This window comes from Macadamia integrifolia, chromosome 11 (assembly GCF_013358625.1).
Source record: "Macadamia integrifolia cultivar HAES 741 chromosome 11, SCU_Mint_v3, whole genome shotgun sequence".
Lineage (NCBI taxonomy): Eukaryota > Viridiplantae > Streptophyta > Magnoliopsida > Proteales > Proteaceae > Macadamia > Macadamia integrifolia.
In genome coordinates, this window is record NC_056567.1 from 26,515,999 (window position 1) to 26,539,175 (window position 23,177).

At 39.3% G+C, this 23,177-nt stretch overlaps 1 protein-coding gene across 1 annotated transcript in view; it reads left to right on the plus strand.

Moving 5' to 3' along the window:
• Positions 1-23,177, plus strand: part of LOC122093692 (DNA-directed RNA polymerase 2B, chloroplastic/mitochondrial-like) — a 52,432-nt gene that overhangs the window by 15,008 nt on the left and 14,247 nt on the right. The window contains exons 10-14 of the mRNA XM_042664093.1: positions 365-415; positions 2,765-2,835; positions 18,854-18,938; positions 19,126-19,278; positions 19,949-20,023. Coding sequence (XP_042520027.1) covers positions 365-415; positions 2,765-2,835; positions 18,854-18,938; positions 19,126-19,278; positions 19,949-20,023 — 435 coding nt within the window. The remainder of the gene's footprint in view (positions 1-364; positions 416-2,764; positions 2,836-18,853; positions 18,939-19,125; positions 19,279-19,948; positions 20,024-23,177) is intronic.

Here is a 23,177-nt window from a genome sequence, read left to right on the forward strand (position 1 = left end):
TCGCATTTAGAGTCCTAAATGCCTGGTTCAAGTTCATAATTGCCTCATTTTCTGCTAAATGTCTCCATTCTTATTTATAAATAATGAAGGCAACCAGATTATTAAATTTATTTCTTAGAAATCGTATATTATTGTTATCTATTATATGTTCATGTACTTGAGGCTGGCATACCCATATTATCTGATGAGTCCCATATTCTAAGATCTAAGAGTCGGACGATTCTGACTCTTATCTCCCACTTGCCCCTGACACCTAGAACTGAACCCTTGTTAAATAGATTAAGATATGCATGAGTTTGGATCATCTCATGGCAGGTAACTTGATCTGAGATTGTTTTGGTTTTCACTTTTATTCTTGTTCCAGGATGGTTCATGTAATGGATTACAACACTATGCTGCTCTTGGAAGAGACACGGTAATGATCTCTTCATTCTGATAATTGTTGTTATTTTGTTGCTAAAATTATGCTTTTGATTATTTTTGCTTATATTGTTGAAATGGATTTTAATAAAAATTCATTTTCTGACAATTTAGTGTGTCCTTTTATTTCTTGTGTCTGAAACAAATTACAAATTATCTTAGCAGCGTCAACCTGTTGTTTGTCAGTCATTATGTTTAGCTGAATTACGTAATGGAGAAATACATTTCGCTTGACGAGTGCCCATATCTGCAGAAATTTAAAGAAAGTCAACTGTGGGCCTGCATAGGCACTTGCACCAGTTCAAAGTAGTTAGAATAGTCTTATACTCTTATAGTAGTTCTGTAGTATAAAACTATACAGCTCAGAGAGCTATACAGTAGTTCAACTTTTGATGTTTGATTTCGGGAGTAGTAAGAAGATGGTGAGTATATGACAGTTATAGCTACATATACCTGTCAGTCAGTATGATGCAGGTCCACAACTGTGGACTGATCCAAACCCATCTGGGTATCTAGCATAGTTTTTAAGGCGGTAAGGCGACGGAGGCGTTTGAGGGTTTTTCGGAGCGCCTTAGCGATAAGGCGGGCATAAAGCGTCGCCTTATCGACTAAAGCGTTCCTGTGTAATTTTTTTATAAAACCAATCTATTTGGCTCAAATCCTAGTTGAATCCTATTACTCATATGTTAAACAAATATTAAAGGTTCATATTCATACCAGCGTAAAATATTCATCAAGAAAACAAATCAATAAAGTAAATGAACTAAGTTCATCTTCATCAATCATCAATCATCAATCATCAATCATCAATCATCAATCATCAATCATCAATCATATTAACATATAATATAAATATATAATTATGAAACAAAATTATAAATATAAAGAAAAGAAGACATAAAAAATACAAGTATTTTTTATACTTACCTCTATGATGCTAAAATGAGTGTCTAAGCCCTAAGGTCATCCACTATATTTCTACTCCTGTCAAAGAGAATGAAGCTCACCGTTACCAGAGCAAGCTCACCGCTGCTGGAGCAAAATGGTCGCCTAGATCAATGGTTCTTCCTTGTTCCTTGATTCATTCTCAAAACCCTTTCTTAAAACCCTTGACAAAATCCAAACCCTATTTGTGAATCGTGTTTTTGTTTTGTTTGTTTTGGTTATTTTTGGTGGAGTAAAGCTGATCCCATACATCTCAAGTGTTAACAAAACCATACACCTACCAATGAAAAATCTATATTTGGAATCTTCATCAAGTAATTTTAAAATGTGTTAAAAAAAAAAAAACCCATATGGCGCCACTTCACATAAGGCGGAGTACTGCCTTACCATCTCTAAACCGCATCAGCGCCTTAAAAACTATGGTATCCAGATAGAGATGAACCAGGTCCATATTTGAGTCCTTGGTCTGGTAGGAATTTTAGGAAGTAATTTATGTAGTGTCTTTTATTTCCAAAATAGGATACACAGGACTCAGAGAGTCGGTTTAGACCTTGTTTTCTTTTTGAATTTGTTTCCTTGTTAGTCTTTTGTTTTCCTATTTATATGCTTTTAACCAACGTATTAGACAGAGATTGAAGATGGAATGAATTGAGTTGTGTGTTTTGAGCCTGCGGGATGGTGCGTGCGATTTCTATTCCTCCCCCCCTTTTCTTTGGTGCGATTCCTCTCCCTTCCCTGCAACTCTGAGTTCTTCTCAGGGATTCCTCCTTTCCCTTACCGGCCCTCTACCATAGTACACTTTGAATCTATTTTTTACACATTAATATGAGTTGATATATGCGTAGGGGTACCATTTTGATAATCCTCAGAACCTGAATATTGAAGAAACATGCTGTTGTTGGGCATATCGGTGAATTTATTTTCACGGCTAAAATTATCTTGCTACTTTTCGATAAAATTTGAACGAGAATCTTGCCTGGCCGTGAATTTCATCTTGTTTATTGGCCATAGACTAGTTCTTCTTGCATCTATTGAATCCTCAGTTGTCTTGTTGTGTACAATATTGTATTTATCTATCTTAAGATTTTCCTCCTTATTTTGTGTTGTGTTTTTATGTGCATCCATGCCCATCAATTTCTTCAGTTTTGCATTCATCCCATTAGATAAAAGCACATCCAGTTATGCAGGTTATCATAGACCAGTAATCCATGGACTGAACTGAAACAACGGAGTTACTGCCAGCAAAGCCTTAAGTTCTTAATGCCTATTTTCTTTTGTTATTTGTGTGAACATTGTGTTCATGATCTTGTAAATATGTAGAAAATTCATTCTGCATTGTTTGTCCTCTGTGCACCATATATTTTGTCATGTTTCTTATTGAAACTGTTTACTCATTCAGTTGGGAGCAGTTGCAGTGAATCTGGTTGGTGGAGAGAAGCCTGCAGATGTTTATTCAGGAATAGCTGCTAGGTATGGAATGAATGGTCTCTAGACACATGATACCTTGCTTTATATGAAGGCAAGTTCTTAATTCATTTATTTTCTTTATCAGTTAGTAGATAATGTTTGTGAACAGGAAAACTGGGGGGTGGGGTGGGGTGGGGTGGGGGGGGGGGGGGGAATGAAAAAATATACTTTTTAGATTATTGCACTGTCATATTGAAAGTCCAAGTGTAAAGACAAACTAAGAAAAGTCTGAACCATGTGACAGTAACATTTTACACATATGATCCTAGATTAGAAAGAATTCCTGGGAACTTCGTTTCAGTTGGATAATCTTTTGCTAAGTAGTTACCAATGAAACTAGTCATACTAAATGCATCGTATGCTGAAAGAACGAAAAGTAGTCAAAATCTGGAAGCAATATTGACGCAGAATTTCAGTACTTACAGCAGAAGCAAGAGAAGGAAACAGGCAGAATGGCCTGCAATTGGGTTTGGTTCACTTTTGAACCATTTTCTGGTTTAATTCTGGTAGTGGACCAGATATGGTTTACCCAATCGTGCGGTCTAGTTAGAGTCCTATTTCTTCATTTTTAATTGCTATTAAGGGTTTTTTTTTCCAGTTAGGCTGGATTAGGAATCTATTAGTCTAGCCTTATTTAAGTTATTTCTTATTTTATTCAGAGTTTTAGTAGCAGTAGAATGCCTCCGTAGAAAGCTATTTGCTTTAGGCCTAGTTTGAGTCTATTTTTTGAAGTTCTAGTTAAACATATGTAGGCGCTATTCCCTCTCCACGAATTTAGTAACAAAGATGAAGCTTTGGTTTTGTTGTCTGTGTATTTTGGACTTTTTTCTGTGGATTCAGATGTGAATATTGTAGATTCAGCAAGGGGTACTGGTGAATTCAGGACCCACAGGTCAGGTGGATCCCTAGTCATTTCTTTTGATCTTTTCACTTTCTTCTTGTTGTTTCTTCTCATTGAAGTCAGGTCCGATATCTCTCAACTTCTTATCCTGGGGATGCTTGATTTCTGTTTGCTTCACTGGTTTGCGGATATCCTACTTAGTTCCTGCCTTGGTAATCTTCAATTTCTTTCTTCTGAATTCTTGGTATTATTCTGAAATGTATTAAAATTCTAAGAATCCCAATAGATTTCAAGAATCCTAATTTCGTTCAACCTCTTTGTTAGAAGTTATCGATTAAGGAGTTCACAATACTGTTCATGTGAACAGTAACTCATGTACAATGACTTTATATTTGTTTTCTTTTTATGTCTTTTTTTTTTTCCTTTTACGTCCTTAATAGGGTTATGTCAAATGTCACTATTATATATATTAAGTGAAGTGGGTAGTCTCAACCTATGGTTGTGACTCCCAGAGTTACAGCGGCATTTCTTTCTCCTCTCTTCTATTTTCTTCTCTTCTCTTTCTTTTTTATTATTTACATGGTATCCAAAGCCTTAGGTGCTGCTACACTTTCATCTTAGGATCTCACTCACCTTTCTTCTAAGATTTCAATCAATATTGATGGTCCTTGATTTGCTGTTTTGAGAGTGGATTTGGGATTTTTGGTCTGAAGCATGGTTCAAATTCTCACCGAGATCTCATAAATTGTTTTTTTTTTTTACCGAGTTGAGATGTGTTACGAATTACAGAAAGGTAATCATCTCAGCGAAATTTCGGTATCTCAGCCGGAATTTCTGCACCATTTTGGAGAGATACCGAAATGATACCAACCATGGCTTATAAATACGCAATCTCGTGAGGGGGGGAGTCGAAATTTCGACTGTCTCGGAGAAATTTCGGCTCCTTGCATTTGAACACAAAATCACTCAATTGTCCACTAATTTACTCATCATCACATCTATTGCCTTGAAGATCACTCCAAGTTGAAGATTTACCCATTTCAAGCTTTGGAAAGGTAAACCACTTTCCCTAAAACCTTTTTTTTTTTTAAATAGTAACATAAATACATGTTGGATAGGGCTAGATTTTTTATATGTTAGATAGTAGAGGCCGATCTATTACCTCACAGGGTCTATTTTTTTTTTTTTTTTTAGTTCATAAATATATATATATTTTAAATTTTCTGGTTTAAAAAATACATTTTCCATCCGCATAAAATGAATTTTTTTTGTGGTTAATATAGCTTTGATGGAACTCAATTGTATATATGTTATTCACCATGTTTTGATCATGGCTTTGATGCATTATTTACTTGTCTTACTGTCATATTATATCTTGTTTTGGCAATATTTCATAAAATCTCCAGGACAGTTCGACGGTTGCTGCCAAGCAAGGGTGCAACTCTAAAACAACTGCCATGTTCTAATATTTTTGGAAATTTAAGTTCTAAGCATGTTTATTAACCTTAAAACAAGCTCCCCATCAAGTTTCAGACCATAATATTAGCCGTTTGACCATCGAAACAGTCAACCAAGTCAAAAAAGAAAAGAAAAATCACACAACTTGCTGAGGTCTCGCCGAGATTTCAGTATTTCATTGACCACTGATACACCCAAATGAAACAAGATTTCGAACCTTGGTTTGAAGAAGAAAACCTTAGTTCACAAGAACCACTAGGGTTTTGTCTACTGATTTCAGTTGATTTTGGATGATGAATCTCTGCTATTTTTTGCTTTGGTATGCCTGAAAAGAAGACATGCAGATCCAATTGTCCAATTGTTTCCAGGTTAATGTTGTTGCTGTCTGCTCTGTTTTGTAAGTTGATCTTCTGCTCCTATTCGTACCACCGGAACATATCTGGTTTGCTACTATCAATTGAAGACCGAAGGTTGTCTATTTTCTGTGTCAATTTGTTGTTTTTCATGGGTCTGCGAGTACCAGAGACTACTGTTGATGGTATTTACTGGTCGATCTTAGGATTCGCTCCCCCACTGCTGCATGCATCTCTGTTTTGAGTTTGATGTTGCTGTCTGATGAATCGTACCTGGTATGGTTGGAGTTATGCTTTCGTTGATGTTGGTTGTTGAAGATTTCCAGTTATGTTATTACCGCTTGAAATTTTCTGAGTGTTAGTTTGTTCTGCTGATTTATTTATCATTGCTGCAATCGATTGAGTCGATTTGCTTCTGAAGATTTATTTGCGTGTTTCTCAGTTGTGACTTCAAGGGCTGAAGGCAGTCAAGAGGGTTGAAGATTTACTTGCTTGTTTATCTGGTTTGCTGGCAGTGGTCTCTTTTCTTCCACATGGATGTCTGGGTTTCTGGTATTGTCTTTTGGGTTATGAAAATATGTTCTACCCATGGTTGCTTCTGGTTGTATCAGTTCGAGATATTTTCTGGTATTGATTTGGTTGAAGACAGTCATGGTTGCTTCTGGTTTTGATTGCTTCACTGTTCTTTATTTTCTGGTGTTGATTTGGAAATTTGATATTTTTATTGGATATTATTTGTTCAGATTTACCACCATGATGGGGGAGATTGGAAAATATTTTATTGTGGTGTTTTTGGTTATGGGATTCTTTGTGATGATCATCCTATGTGATGGTGGTGGTTGGACATTATTTGTCCCCGATTTTTTTTTTGGGTGAAGTAATAAATTCATTATCAAAGAGGAAAGAAGGGGGGGGGGAATACAAACCTCTAGGGGAAAGGAAAAAAAGAGGGAGGGCCATGAAAGGCCACTACAAAAGCAATCACCACGGGGGGTGGGGAGGAGATGCAAGAGGGAGGAGATCCCAAGAGACAACAATAAGCCTGTTCCTTGGGAAGTCACAGCTATGGTGATGGGGCGACATCTTTAGCTTGGAGCTGACATTAAAACAGATGGCTTTCCAAATGGTATTAAAAGATCGGGAGTTGGAAGTCCATCTATGAAGATTGGGCTCCATCCAAATATGGTTGATGGTAGCACAAAGGCAAGCTTACCAACAATGTCAGAAAAAGAAGACCCAACAAATGTCATATCAATCCAAACCCATTCTCTGGAAAGAGGGAGGATCCTTCTCCTATCAGGCCAGCAAGCTTTAAGAACATGCTTCCAGAGATCAGAATCTTTGGTACCATTCCAGCATAGACAACAAGAAAGGGAAACAAGAATGTGTCGGAATTGAAGGAAGGATTGAGTGGGGAGAAAACTAGAAAGGGCGCTCCACATAGTGAAGCTATGGTGGGGGATGTGGCTCGAGAACCATACAATCTTCCTCCAGGGGACAAGGGGAGAGGTGGAACGAATAAAATTCCCAGTTCGTTTAGAAGAGGAGGGAGACTAGATGATTTTATCTCCGCTTCCTCGATGCCCAAGGGGAGGGGAGTAGGGAAGTCCAAGCATCAAGAAGGGCGGGGGGAAGAAAGGGGTGGGGGTAGACCAGCCTTCAATGGAGATAATCGAGGAAACTGGGGGAGAACATATTTAGATCGAAGGAGTAGACTGTTCTGGCTCCAATAAGAGAAAGGAAAACCCCCTGAGGGTGCAAGTTGTCAAGCTGAAGGGAGGTGGATCATCAAAGATAGAGGAATGAATGGCATGAATAGCTATTGGAGGCTCAGGACGTTGCACAAGACCCATGAAGCATAAGGAGGAAGGGGGACTGTCCAGAGGGAGTCCTTACAAAGGAGAGAAGAGTAGACCCATGAGACCCATATACTCTTATGCTTAGAGACAATCTTCTAGATAAGCTCGAGAATCCCGACCGAAATGACATCTAGGATCCGACGGACGCCAAGACCTCCTTTGTGCTTGGGGAGACAAACAAAATTCCAACTGATGGGGTGGAAAAATCTGCTAGAGTCTTCCCCTTTCCAAAGGAAAGAGCACATCAGAGAGTTCACAGCCTTGATGATTGATTGAGGGAGTTTTAAGACTCCGGACCAATAGATTGGAGTTATTATTTTCTCAATTGGATTAATTATCTAATCGATTGGAATTCTTATTTGCTCAAGTCATTAATGATTGGAGTTATTGTTTGCTTGAGATTATTTCTATTGAAGATTGATTTATTGTTAAGTATTTGCTTGTGTCCCCAACAACAATTTTATCTTTTGAAGATGGTTATATTCAGCGACCTGATGTTGTTTGGTATATTCAGCAACCTGATGTTATTTGGTATATTCAGCAACCTGATGCTACTACTTTGTTGGCAGTAATCGATACTGAGGAATTTATTTGAGACCTCTTTTTGAGGTTCGTGAGTGTTTTTTATGGTAGCTATTGGATGCTACACTTCTATTTTGAGTTGTTGTTGGAGTGCCTTCTTTTTTTTGAAGGGCTTTTGATGTTGCTGTTGTTGCTACCGCCTATTTTGTTCGTTGTTGATGGTTCTGCTTGGTTAATTCGACACAACATTCTTTTAATCTATTGATGTTTGATGTTTTTGAGCTGATATTACTGTTGGCTTTGCGATGGTTGATTGGAGTTCTATTTGTACTCATTTAAGTTCTTGTTGGTTCAAGCTGGAGCTTTCTTTTGATACATGTATACTCCAGCTTGAGGGGGAGTGTGAGAAGTATCGATTAAGGGTTCACAACACTGTTTACATGAACAGTATCGTGAATAATTACTGTTCACGTGAACAGTAAGTTTATATTTGTTTTCTTTTTATGTCCTTTATTTCCTTTTATGCCCTTAGGAGGGTTATGTCACATGTCACTATTATATATATTGAATGAAGTGGGCAGTCTCAACCTACGGTTGTGACTCCCAGAGTTACAGCAACATCTCTTTCTCCTCTTCCTCCCTCTTCTGTTCACTTCTCTTATTTTATTTACACTCTTCAAAACTCAGATTTCTGAATCTAATTTTCTAGATCTGATTTCATGATACTGTGAAGTCCTTGTGTTGCTGTTATTTGTTCAATCATATCACTGACCATGCCACTGTTTTAATTCATAAATTCCTGCATATCCATTCTTTTTCTTTCTGAGTTTTCAGTTTCCTGTTTCAAGTAGAATTATTCCATAATTTAAAATCTCTCCTTCAGATCGGATTCATCCTCTTCCTGGAATAGACTTTCGACCAGATTTATAGGAAAATCAGACCTCTCATTACTGATTTATTAAATTTCTTAGTTTCTGGTTCATTGTTCCATCCTTGTGATTCTGGCTTTTGTTGGGGTTCTAAACCCTAATCCCCTTGGGTTCTAGAAACCATGGTTTTAAGTGAAGTTTCGGCACTAACCAAAACAAAACCAAGGGTTGAATGGTTGATACAGGTTTGGCCCAAGTTTCAACCATGTTTTGGTCAAAACCAAGGTTTCAACTGAAACATGGTCGAACCACATATATAATTTATAGGTTTTGATCGGAACCCGATATGATAGGTTTTGACCGAGACCTCCTTGTTTCGCTAGTTTTTGACATTGTTCCTTTGGATTTTGCCAAAATTGCTAGCCAAATCACTTGATTTCTTCCCCATTTTTTACATTCTTCTACTCATTCGACCTTTATATAGCTTGGATTTGCGTGATTGGAGCTTGAAGGTTGTTGGACCTATGGTAGTGAGGTTGTCATAGTTGTCAACATAGTTATGATGAACACACTTACACAGAGGCAAGGATTAAAGAATTCGGTATCGGTTGTCGCATTGGTCGGTCAAAATTAAGATATGTATCGAAGGGTACCGTATTGTATCAGGGATACTTTAAAGACACACACATAAATGGATAGGAAACACTTTTTTATACACATGCATAAAAAACAGTTTGAAAAAGCTATATATAACATGTATTATGCATAAATACTAAAATGTAGAGTATCGCACTGAGAATCCAAGGTTTGTAGTTGTTTATGGTGTAAAATCCCTGTTCCCAATCTTGATTTCCCCTTTAGTTAGAGAGAAAAATGGCTGGCAGCAACTTTGGAGCAAAAACCCCTCTAAAAAAATTGTGTTTTGCTGAGAAATGACCCATCTTGGACATTATATAACTGATGCGGATCGAGGTTCCAAAGACTGAAAACGGATCGCTTAGGGTCCACAAGAATGACAAAATATTTCAATTTAAAGGTTGAGTGGCAATCTTGTAATTTCAGAAAACATTCAAGCACTTAAAAGAGAGGAAAATGAATAATAGGGTCAAACTGAAATAGAGAAGTAGAAGAGGAGGGGTATTCCGGAATTAGAAATAAAGTTAGTCCATAAATAGAAGAAGAGGGGCAATATTGGAAATAAGTGAAAAAAATTAAGAAACTCACTATAAGAGGTTGTCTTCAACCTCACGACATCCATCACAAGGGCGGTAGAACCAGGGAAACGAAAAAGAAGGGAACTCCTTTACTAGTTCTCAGTTTTCAGGCGAAGCTTATCTGGAAGAGGCTCTATCGATCCCACAAGGTAGCACTTGGATCTGCAGGCTGGGAGGCTGCAGGAAGAACCTGAAATATAACTTGGCGGTAGAGTTCTAGCAGTCCAGTTGCAGGCTTGGATTCTCACAACAGAGGGGCTGTTATGACCTGAGGTTCAAAGAGGGTGAGTCGCCTAGGCACATGCTACCTTTGACCCAAAGTTTAGGGTCAATTGATGGGAGATCATTCTTTAGGGAGAAGTTCTTCGGTTCTGGTAGGTATTGCCCAGTACAGGGAATTAAAAAAAATCAGAAAATAATGAGGATATGAAGAAGAAGAATGGAAAGGATCGATACGTACCAATACATACCAAAACGTACATTTCACCTCGATTTTTTATTTTTCATTGAGTATTGGTACGTGTCAGTGCGTATTGTACGATACAAAAGGATTTTAAAATTTCCATGTTTCGTATCGGTAAGGGCCGATACCGATATTTTAAACCATGCAAATAGGTCATGGTTGAGCAGTCATTAGTGTGACATGGCTGTAGCATGGTTCAAAATCTCGTTGAGATCTTGCGTTATTTCGGATTTTTTATGTCAAGAGGAGATAGGCTATGAAATAGGATTTGTACATGGTCTCAGTCGATATTTCGGTGTCTCAGCCGAAATATTAGTATCGTTTCGGGGAGATACCGAAATGATACATGCTTAGGCTTATAAATAAGCCATTTCGTTAGTGGGGGTTGAAATTTTGACCCCAACTCGGTTATTTCGGCTCCCACTTGGATTTCAACACAAATTTACCTTATTGGCCTCTAATTAGCCACATCATCACACATATTGCCTTCCAAATCACTCAAATTTGAAGATCTCCACATTTGAAGCTTTGGAAAGGTAAAGTACTTTCCCCAAAACCATTTTTTTTGAAATAGTAACATGTACATGTTGGATAATGCTAATTTTTTATATGTGAAGACACTAGAGGCTGATCTATACGACCTCACAGAGTCGATTTTTTTTTTTTTTTTTTTTTTTTAATTTTTTTTTCTGGTTTAAAAATGCATTTGCCATCAACATAAATTGTTACTTTTTATGGTAAATATTGTTTTGATGGGTCTCAATTATATATATGTTGTTTACCATTGGCTGTTCTACGATTTTATCAGAGTGAAATTTGTTTCCAGCTGGAAATTATTTATTTTATTTATTTTAAATATGAAAAATAGATTAATAATTGAAAAATAATTTTAAAAATATGGAAAAATATTCTGTTTGGATTTTAAAAATAAAATAAAAATAAGAGATTAATATTAAAGCGTTTTGAAGTGTACATGATGCTTGTTATACTATACCATATCTTGTTCTACTTATGAAGTAGGTAAATTCTTCAGAACAATTCGACGGTTTCTTCCAAACTAGGGTGCAAAATATCATGTTTTAATATTTTTGCAATTTTAAGTTCTAAGCATGTTTATATTAACCTTAAAACACGTTACCCACCAAGTTTCAGGTCATAATATGGCCCCGTTTGGCCATCGAAACAGTCAACCAAGTAAAAAAAAATGCATCAACTCGTCGAGATCTCCGTATTTCAGTGGTCATAAAACCACCGAAATGCCGAAACGAGACGAATCTTGAACCTTGGGCTGTAGCACAGACAATTTACAGAGTGACTTGGTAATGTCAAAAAGTGACTACAGTGTAGGGATGCAGTAGTAGTAAGATTTGGACACATGGTAGTTGGGCAGTGTTATGGAGGCATCCGGCCTCGTTCAACACATTTTGGCAGTATATTAAGTTCTCAAACAATGTTTGGAAAAGGGTCGGGCAACAAGTAAGCCCCCGTACATCAAAAGCTTTGAAATCATAGGTTCATGCAGAGGCAGTGACTTTGGAGCCATTTTTGGAAGGCTTAATGGCAATACTGGGAAGAGAGATCTACATGAGAAATGTAATTCGTCAAGTCCCCTTAACAACACCACTAGAATTGCGTCGTTCTAATGTCGGATGAAGAAGATACAATGTTTTTCGTATGGTCTTGCTGAAATGGAGTAAACCTGAACAGTTCTATTGGCATGTGGTATAGTAGTGTTAATGTGGGTCCCATCTGCTGATGGGAAATGTGGAGACATGGCATGGGACAATGCATGGGTGCATGTCATATTGAATGGATGCATGAAGCTTGTATGTATGTGTGATGCTTGATGATGACAATGTGCAATGATGCATGTCCATGAGATGATTTTGACGTGAACCTCAAGGGGGTAGCCGAGTTGGCAAGGGACCTTCGCCTCAAGAAGCATATGGTTTTGAGTTCGACTCCTTTTACCTCCTTGGAGCCACTCACACGGGGGTGTTTAATGCTCTTCACTACTTTCAGTGAAAGTTGAATGATTCTCATTCAACCACGGTATGACCCGGTTCATTCTGTTGTGGGGTTAGTATGGGCTAGCGAGATTCGGCCTGGATACCTGCTGTTATCAAAAAGGGAAAAAAATGATTTTGACGTGCATATGTCATGTGTATGTGATAGAAAATGTCATTATAATGTTATATTGATGTGGTGGTGATGCACATGATTATGTTGATGGATGCATGGCATCATGGGTTGAATGGAGGTATGGTGTGAGAAGGCTCATGAGTTGGATGGTGTGGCAAGGGATGATGATTGGTGGCAGCGTGAGATGCTAATGGCACACGACCATTAGGCCATGGCATTGTTTGTCACAGGTGCAACGTACCATTGACTGTGGCCCAAGCAAATAGTTGAGTGGAACATGACCAGGCAGGCCATTGGCCTTGGCCAAGAGGATCTCATGGGGTCATAAGGGGCATTGACATGGAGGCTATGTGTTGAATAAGGCCTCGGCCATGCTTGCCTTACTGCGCATGAAGGGCCAGCACATGCGGCTCACATGGTTTTTGGTTGAGATAAGAAAATTGACCAAGTGTTGATCACTCCTTCATGCATTCATGATATTTCCTCAAAGAGGCTTGATTTTGAGAAAAATCTTGAAAACTCTCTGATACCTTTGACAGTACAGGGGTTTAAAATTGTGATATGCTATAATTAGAGGACCACCATAGGGGGCCTCAACTTATGCTGCAAGGGTTCTTTATGAAATTTCTAGAATTTACAAAGGCCATTAGATGGGCAGCCATCGCACCAGATTCGAGATCGAGACTCACGGTTGAAGCGCTACTTGAGATCGCATCTTATCCATGCGCTCAGGCTCCCATTGGCTCGGTATAAATGAAATTCATGCGTGGCGCTACACATGGTGCTTAACTGATCCGATGCAATTGCATGATATGATATTTGTTTTAAAAGATTCCAAATGAAATAATCATGTTCACGCCGGTTTTTGAGAAGTTGCTTAAGAAGATCCAGCGGCTGTTTCTTGACCGCGTTTTTGAAAGTAATCTAACACGCTCTATTCCTGATGCACGAATACTTCTCGCAGGCTATTTATTGAGCGCCAAGTGTCACGGTATTTACCTGAAATACCCCTAATGCCCCCGAAACTTCCAAAGGCCATATCTTTGTGCATATAAGCTGGATTGTGGCTTTTGAAATTGCACTCTCCAGAATTTAAGGAGCTTTGCTGCAATGGGGGGGAAGGAGATGGTGGAGAATGTGATTGCATTGAAGACTTCCATCTACATCCTTTGGGTACATGGAGTTCGTGGTGAGGCTCCAAGAAGGTTGGTAAGCCATATTGAAGTTAAGAGGTTCCTTTGCCAAGAAAGGAGGAGAAAAATGAAAGAGAAGGTGTACATGAAAGTCATTGGAGCACATTGAGGTTGGTGGCTGAGCTCAATTGAAGTTCTCACAAGTGTTTATTGGAGGGGTTGCTCAATGAGGATTGTTCAAGTGTCCAAAACTCCGGTACTTGTGTAGAAGGGGTTCTTGAAGGTGGGTTGATATTATTGAGTTGGAGAGCATGCTTGGAAGGAAACTTACATGTTGCAGAAGCCATCAAAAACCAAGGTTGATATTAAGGAGGTAATACATTAATCACAAATCCCTATTTTATATGTAAGTGACCGTAGGCAAAGTGCTTGATAAATGCCTGGTTATAATTTGGGGGAACTTGTATGGTGATTGTGTTCAATCACTAGTGCATGTATTTAGGGCATTCTATAAGTCCACTTTGTGTTTTTGATTGGGGGTGTCAAGTGGGGAACTTGACATAATGGTGTTGATACATCCTCAAAATTGTAATTGTGAAATTTTGGGGTTGTTACCCTTGTTGATTGCCATAGCATCAGTTGAAGCAGTAGTTGCACCTCCTGGAACATTGCAGTGGTCAAGTGGAGTGTATCAGATATAATACGAAACTCTAGTTAGGATATTACCCCGTGGAGTAGGCACACTACCAAACCATGTATATTGTGTTGTAGATGCATGTGTACTTGTGGATATTAGAATTGTTGTGGATGCTAGCAAAGTGAGTGGTGTGTATCCTCCAGTAGACCTGGCCACATGGTGGTGGTAAGTACGGTTGTGATTATGTGTGTGTCGTAGCAGTGATAGTGTCTGAAATGCCACTAACAGTACAACTGAGATAGTGCCAGTGCCATTAGTACAGTAATCGGAAAAGCTATGTGAGCTAGAATTGGGAGTGAGCGCCATAAGTATTGGCGATTCAAAGGGCAATACCGGGAATTTTAATAAGTGTACTTTGGGGAGAAAATTTCTAGACATTGTTCAACCCCCTCTCAGTGTCAATTTGGGAATATCAAAGGTAATGGTTTTTTGCCCCCAAATCTATTTTTTGGAAGATCAGTAAATAAACATGGGATACGTATGCGCTGTAATGGACTATCAGAACATTCGGACACAAAATATGTCATGAGATACATGTGTGCTGCATTCGCAGGAGCGTGAATGAAATCTTAAGTCATACACAGCTCGTGGATTAGACCTGCCAAGAAACACCATGTGGTATTGAGTGGTGAGTGTTGTATACTTGTATTTCCTTAACCTTATGTATGTTTTGGTTGTCTTGATTGCGTATTTACATTTCCAGTAGCTAAGTTATATGTAGTCAGTGTATAACATTTTTCAACGTACACTAGCAAACTTGGGTCTAAACCACAAATAACATTTTAGGTGGTAATTCATGGAATATGTGTAAAATGGTAAAAAAAGTGATGTGGAACTGGTCTCCAAAAACCTTGTTTGATTCGCTTATGGGCCCACTCGGATTTTCAATAGCTCAATTGCAATAATTAATGGCAGATTTGTTAATAAAACAAAGTCTCAAAGAAGGTGGCCTTTTTGTAATAAATGGAAATTTATAAAAGAACGGAAAAGTTGTAAATGATGGGTAGCTAGTAGGTAGAATGCCACGAATTGGGGTTTGGGGTAAACTAGGAAGAACAAACAAAATAGGCACAATAATAGTTAATAGCAATAGGGAGGGCCCCTTTGGGAAACAGAAAATATAGTGTATAAAAAATAACCACTGGTTGAAGGTTGTCTGCAACCTTCAGTCACTAATAGAACCCAGCAGCAAAAGGGAGTTGTAGACCGATGGAACTCCTTCAATAGGCCCCTGAACTTCTAGACGAAAGTTGGACACCTTGTGTCTGCTTGATCCCGTCAGTCAAACTCCTCAAACAGAATGCAACAAAGAACTGTAGTACCTGTGATGTAGTTGAGCGAAGGAATATTTAGATACGTTTTTTGCGTTTAATTTAATTCCTTTTTAAATTAGAGTAGGATCTTAGTTTCTAATTTAGAGTAGTTTCCGCTTTCAATTAGTTTTCATTAATTGATATTATTTCCTTTAAGTAGCCATGTAAAATGGAGTTTTTTTCAGTTTGAAATTGAACAGTTGAATGAATGTTTATGGCTGCCGTGAGGCTTTCATATCCCTCTATCCTTTGATCTTCTTCTTCTTCTTCTTTTTAATTCTTCTTATTTTTCCGCTGTATTTTCCTGTGCCTGGAACTGCTCTCTTTCTGGCGACAGTTGTGGCCCTACACAAGCTCATCGATCTCCTTTGAGTTTGGCCTGTTTGGGCTAAGGCTTTGGTCGAGGGTTCCCTACCCTTGGGCTACTCAAGCAGTTGAGATAGGGGCCATAGGGCTTGGAAATCTTTCATAGCTGTGAGAAACTGAGAATCGACCCCTGCAACTGACTGCAACGATATCTATTACCAATTCTCGGCTTAAATCTTCTATATTGACTGCTGGACTGCTGTTTCAAGTTGTTGGCTGTGAGAAACAAGAGACCCTTGTGTTGCGATTCTCCTCCATAAATTTCGGACCAAATCGTGGAAAACCGAAGGAGCTCTCTCCATCGAAGCTTCTCTTCATCTTCTGCCTTGCCTCCTTGGTCCAAGGATGAAGACAACCTCAGATCAGAATCGTGGGTTTCTTTACAAACCTTATTTCTAATTTCCAAAGGTAACCTTCCCTAGCTTTATTAACCCTTGTAACCTTACTTTTTCCTAGTTTAACACCCACCAAATCATGGCCTTTATTCACTAGCTACCCAAGTAGTACAAGTTCGCTACTCTTTTATAATTTCCATCTAATAACAAAATTTCCACCTCCTTTGAGACTTTGTTTTATTTACAATTCTGCCATTATGTCTTGCAATTGAACCATCTACTATTTGTGTGGACCCATAAGTGATCCGATTCCAGTTTTGGAAACTTGGGTCCAAACCACAAGTAGCATTTTGGGTGGTTTTTTGTGTGAAACTAATTCGTGAAGTAGGTGTAAAAATGGTAAAGTAGTGATGCGGAATTGGGGCTTGATATCCTTGTTCGGTTTGCTTGTGGGCACGCTAGGGTATTCAATATCTCAATTGCAATGACTAATGATAGATTTGTAAATTAAACAAATTTTCAAAGAAGGTGGTAGTTCTGTAATCAAATGAATATTTATAAAAGAATGGCAAAGCTGTAAATAATGGGTGGCTAGTAGGTAGAATGCCAAGAATTGGTGTAGGGGTAAAGGGAAGAAGAAACAAAATAGGGATAATAATGGTTAATAGCTTGGAAAACAGAAAATAAAGGGTATAAATAAGAACCACTCGTTGAAGGTTGTCTTCAACCTTCAGTCACTAACAGAACCCAGCGGCAAGAGGGAGTTGCAGATCGATGGAACTCCTTTGATAGGCCTCGGTTTGGCTTGAACTTCCAGACGAAAGTTGGACAACTTGTGGCTTCTTGATCCCGACAGTCAAACTCCTCAAAACAGAAAGCAACGAAGAACTGTAGTACCTGCAACTCAGATCTGGTGGTAACAGGGCCGGATTTAGAGGTAGGTGTGGATATCTCAGCTGGTTGGATTGATGGAGTCGAGAATTTAGTTTTAATGTCACCCAAGGAAGGGAAACCTTCGGCCAAAACCTCAGCCCAAAAAGCTCAAACAGAGCGGACATCGGAGAGCTTGATTAGGGCCACAAATATTACAAAAACAGGGGGTTTCTGGCAAGGAGAGAACAGGCACAATAAGGAAAACAGTAAGGAGAAGAAGGTAAGAGAGAATAGAAGAGCAGAAGATAAAAAGGGGGGGTGGAGAGAGGTAATTGCAGCTCACTGCAGCCATTTCTTCAATTCTCAATCTCAAATCTATCTTTCTGAATCTTGTTACATGGTTAATATGAAGGAAAAATCAAAGCAAAGAATTGAAACTAACTAAAATGAGAGTTCTCTTTTTCTCTCCCCCCAGCAATCCATTCGGGGGTGGCTGGGCCAGATGCTAATCAGAGTCGGGAGGTTTCGTTTGCCCAGGGCTTCCTCTTTCTGCCCATTACCACGTTCCACCACCTGGTTCACTAACTAAACCCAAGCAAGGCTCTCCTACATATCTACCCAAGTAACTCAACTTTCTAAAAAAAATAGATTCATAATCCCTACTTATCAACTACCAACTAATGTGATCTGTTTCTAATTCTAGAAAGGAAATAAACAAAGAATTTGAACCACAAAGTGGCCCTAAATCCAATGCCAAGCTGCATAAAAAAGGCAGCACCAAAGAAAAAAAAGAAGTAAAAAAAAACTTTTTGGGCCTCGAAGCCTATGTTTCTATTTTGGCCCAGAAAAATCCCAGGTTTTGGTCGAAACCTAGGAAGTTTCAGTTTCGGCCAGGGTCAAAACTTGTTCAAAACCTGAAACCTTGCTAGAAATCCCTTTACATAACTTACGGTATTTTCTTTGTCTTGGCTAATGAGTAACCATCTTTTTGAGAGAGAGTACCCTAATACAGCTTACGAGCAAGAGTATAGATAGAGAACAAAATGAAGGTAAAGAACAGAAGTAGAGCGTCAGAAAAACAAAGCTATATTTTCTTTTGGGAGGGGAGAGGTACAGCATGTCATGTAGCTCATAACAATTACGGTTTTGCATGTAATTTATATTTCATTCATCAGGGAGAAACTTTTTTTTTTTTTTTTGGGGGGGGGGGGTGGGAGTAGTGATGCATTTGATCATAATGATTGGGCAGTTGATGGTTTATTTGCTTTGTATACATTTTTGTGTTTTGAATCATACTGTTGGGGCTGGTAACTGTAACTATGTAAGTAAATCAGTTGCATTCTGGTCTCTAAAATGTGATTAAAATGCCGAAGCAAATTAATCGTAAGACAATTTACAGTTGATGATAAATACTGTTCTTACCATTTTGCTTTAGCCACATTGGGGAGGGGTCATGTCTGTTTTTTGTCCAAATAGTTGATAGGTTTTTATGCTTACATCCTGTCCAGTGAGTGCTAAATGTTTGTCTGGAATAGTGATCTCCTTGGAAACTAATCTCATTGTGTATTTTTACTGCAATGCAGAGTTCTTGATATTATGCAGAGAGATGCCGAGAAAGATCCTGCAACTGATCCAAATGCATTGCGTGCTAGGCTTTTAATCACTCAGGTTAGTCTGTAATATCTGGCTATTAATTGTGTCAAATTTATGTGTATGTTAATAAAGTAGAATAACTAGGACTGCCCAAAATCACAGTATGCCGTCAGTTGACATGTAGGAAATTTTATTTATTATACTTTGAAGTTCCTGATATGACTAATATTTGGCTAGTATTGGAATCACTGGACATCTGTAGGTGGACAGGAAATTGGTGAAGCAGACTGTGATGACATCTGTATATGGTGTCACTTATATTGGTGCCCGTGACCAGATCAAGAGAAGATTGAAGGAGAGAAATGCCATTTCAGATGACAATGAGCTGTTTGGAGCAGCTTGTTATGCAGCAAAAGTAAGGACAGAAGAATTGAAAAAGTTGGAGCCTTTTTTTTTCTAATAAATATTTAGTTAGTGTACCTCGTGGTTTTATGCTGGGAAATGCTTCTCCCCTGTTTCTTAACCATATTCCTATTGTATATTATTACAAATATTTTAGGGTAGGTGGTAGTTATGTTGCTAATGAATAACTACTGTCAGTGATGTTTGAATCATCATGAGCTGTGCCCTCTCTCCATGTGTCAGACTTTGGAATGTGAGTGGATCCATGTCAGAGGGAATCCCTCACCCATATTGCTAGTCAAATTTCAATATTATACAAGCAGGGGAAGTAGTTAAAAGTGAGTCCAGTGTATCATAAAATACTGGAAGTGCCACTTTGTAATAATGGAATCTTGTTACATTTTTACTTTTTCAGTTTTGAGGCACTTCCCTTCATGTTTGGGCATGAAACTTGCCCACACCCATGTTTTCCTTGTGGAGGTGATGACGGATAATAATTGTCACTAACAGCATGTTATGTAGTTAAACCCAAAGTTTAACATAACAAATTGGAATCCTTCCGAGGCTGGTGGGTTTTGCATGTAATAACAGTTACTTACCAATTGATGTTTGAAGCTTCCCCCTTTTTCTGTGCTTGTGAGAGTTATCCCTAATAACAAGGTCGTTTTTTATTTTTTACACAGACCACCTTAACTGCCTTAGGGGAGATGTTCCAAGCTGCACGCAACATCATGAGCTGGCTTGGTGAATGTGCCAAGGTTTGTGTTGCACTTTACATTTTATCTTTTTGTTTCCTGCAAAAGCACGTAAACATGCAATGTAATGAGTAGTTTCTATTTTTAGGATTCTTTAGTTAGTTAATTAAATGGTTATTAGGATTTTAATTTATTTCTAGAAGACTTTGGTTGCAATCGGTTACCATTTAAATAGAGAACAAGGCTGAATACATCCCACGACTGAGTAGAAAAAAAGAGAGTTTTGGTTTTGAAATCATGTTATGCTGTGAGATGCAGTGGGTATAATGTAGAAGTAGATTACACGAAGGCAACTACCCCCAATGTATTATAGCCCCAAACCCAAATCAGAGAGGACTCTTTAATTAGCTTGACAAAAATCAGAAGTAACAATAGGGAAACAAGGGAACTAAGACCAGAAATAAACCCCCAAAGACTAAGAACAAAACAGTAGCAAAACCCAGCCAAAGACTCAAAGCCCTAGGGGAGAAAAAAAGACCTGCGGCTAGGGGATGGGAGGATACTTTCTGCTGGATCTTAGGGCTCTAATGGAGCTCAAATTTAGGTCGAATGTAGGCCTTAATGTGAAGAGAAAAACCTCCAAAGATGGTTGATTTCTGATGGCTGAATTGAAAGATATTCAGTTTCTTGATTTCTGATCTTGGAGAGAGAAATAGGGAGAATTCTTCAAGAACCACATCTGGACTTCTTGGACAGTCTTCAGATGAGGATCGAGTGATCCTTTGGCAGCCTAGAACAGTCCCTTAAAAGGACTTGTAGATCAGATCTCAGACTTTGGCAAGATGGGAGATCGATTGTCTTCAAGAATGTGTACTTCTTGCTGGTCGATTCTAGTCTTCAAGACATAAACAGATCTGAATTCTCTTTGGTCGATTATCACATTAAACAATGAACAGAAATAGAAATTAATAGCAGAAAATTAAGAAGACAGACAAGAGGAATGTGGGTGGGATTGGCTATCTCGGCCCGGTCATCTCACGTCTCACCCACAGCTATCTTGGCTGTTTAGAAGCGATTGACTGCAATTCTTTGTTTATACAATTCTGAAATTCTGAGTACAAGAGCTCCTCTTTAAATAGAGGGCAGAAACTACACTAATAGCAGCCACCTTATAACTAGGAGTTGTACTCCTTACTAGGACTAACATTAGAAACCTAGTCAAACCTAGGAAACTAATTAGTCACTAAGTACTAGCCTCTTGTGGGCCTTATTACATAAATCGATGGCCACTTATGGGCCTTATTGAATAGAAATCGATGGGCCCATTGGGCCCTTATTCACTAAGGAAATAAACTAGACACTTAAGTGGACTTAAGTGGAAATCGATGGCCCTATTTGGGCTGGGCTTTCCTCCTGCAATAGCTCAGCCCAAAGTGGGGATCTACATCGGGGGGTGAGATGCCTATACCTGTGTGTGGGTGAGAGACCCATGAAAGAGTGAGAGGCTCAATCCAATTATCCTTCTTTCTTCTTCTTCCTTTTCTTCTCCGTTCTATTGATTTGTACGAGTAAGATCTGTGATTTGCTATTCCGGAAACATCACTCAGTCAGTGACGCTATCATACAACGATCCTACTGTAGAGTTGGTTCTAGTTGAACTAGCTTCTACATTCTATTTTCATGTTTGTCTATTTCCCGTTCACTTGCTATTTTTTTCCTTTGTACTTGTTAGCTACTAAAACTAATTGTGTTTATTTCCCAGATTTTCACTTGCCAATCTTTGCTTCATTGCTGATTCTCTGTGGTTTCTGATACGCCCAAATTAGTCATCCTATGAGACAAGGGCACGTGGCATCCTTGGAAGGGACAGGTGGCACCCAACCGAGGGATATCCACCACGGCCAGGACTCTTACGTCGTTAGAGTCCTTCGCGCGCCTCTCTCGGTGCGCGCGAAGGACTCTACCGACGTAAGGAGGAGATACCCTAATAGGGAAGGATCCCCACAAGGTAGGAAAACGTATCCTAGTAGGACTCGGAAAGGGGGTAATCTTATAAGAAGGAACCCTAAAAGACAGAGGGGGTAAGTCGATACACTCACACCATTACTCATGTGAAAAACTGTTTTGCCGGTCTCTTACTTGGGCGTCAGAGGACTAATCCCGGAGATACCTCCTGGCCTCTGCTTTCTGTGCTTGTGCAGGATCGGCGCTCAGCCTCAAATTTTCGGTAGTAACAGATTGGCGTCGTCTGTGGGAACGACAGAGTAATGGTGGGGAAAACCTACAATCATAAGAAAACAAGAGTAGTGCCGAGTATGAATATGAATGAGGGGGAACCTTCAGAATCTCTCCCCCCCTCGGCGGACATTGGTGAACAGGGAAACAATGATCGGGAAGGGTCCTCGAGGGACCAGCGCTCGATCGAACATTCGGTGCGTAGAGATAGTAGTCCTCCACCCCCTCCTAGGGCGTAGGATTATGTGACTAGGGAGCAGTTCGACGCCCTTCAGGAGAAATATGATCGAATGGCCGAGATAATGAAGGAGGTCTCCAAGGCCGTCTCTCAAAAGATCGGTGGGGCAGCGCGAGGCTCCCATGAACGAGTTCAAGACGAGGACCGAAGTAGCTCAGGGTCGATAAGGTCCGGCCGGAATCCTCGAAACCGAGCAACAAGGGAAAGCCCCGCACCCAAAGAGAGGATGCGGCACGCCACAGGGGCTAGGCATGAGGAACCGCGCTAAGGAGACGGTCAGGGACTTGAAGACTCAAGGTTGAGGCAGATGATCCTAGACCTGAAGGATAAGATCCGGAAGGTAGCAGAAAATCAGACAGGAACTCGTGAGCCGGACCTCACTAATGACACGGCTCTAGCTGATGATGAGGTCAAGAGGGATCTGCTCCCGGTCGGTTTTCATCTGCCCAAATCATAGTTTTTAAGGCGCTGCTAAGGCGGCGGTCTAGAGATGGCAAGGCAATGCTCATCCTTACAAGAAGTGGCGCCTTATGGGTTTTTTTTTTTTTAAATACATTTTAAAATTACTTGATGAAGATTTTAAATATAGATTTTTTATTGGTAGGTGTATGGTTTTGTTAACACTTGAGATGTATGGGATCAGCTTTACTCCACCAAAAATAACCAAAACAAACAAAACAAAAACACGATTTACAAACAGGGTTTGGATTTTGTCAACGGGTTATAAGAAAGGGCTTTGAGAAG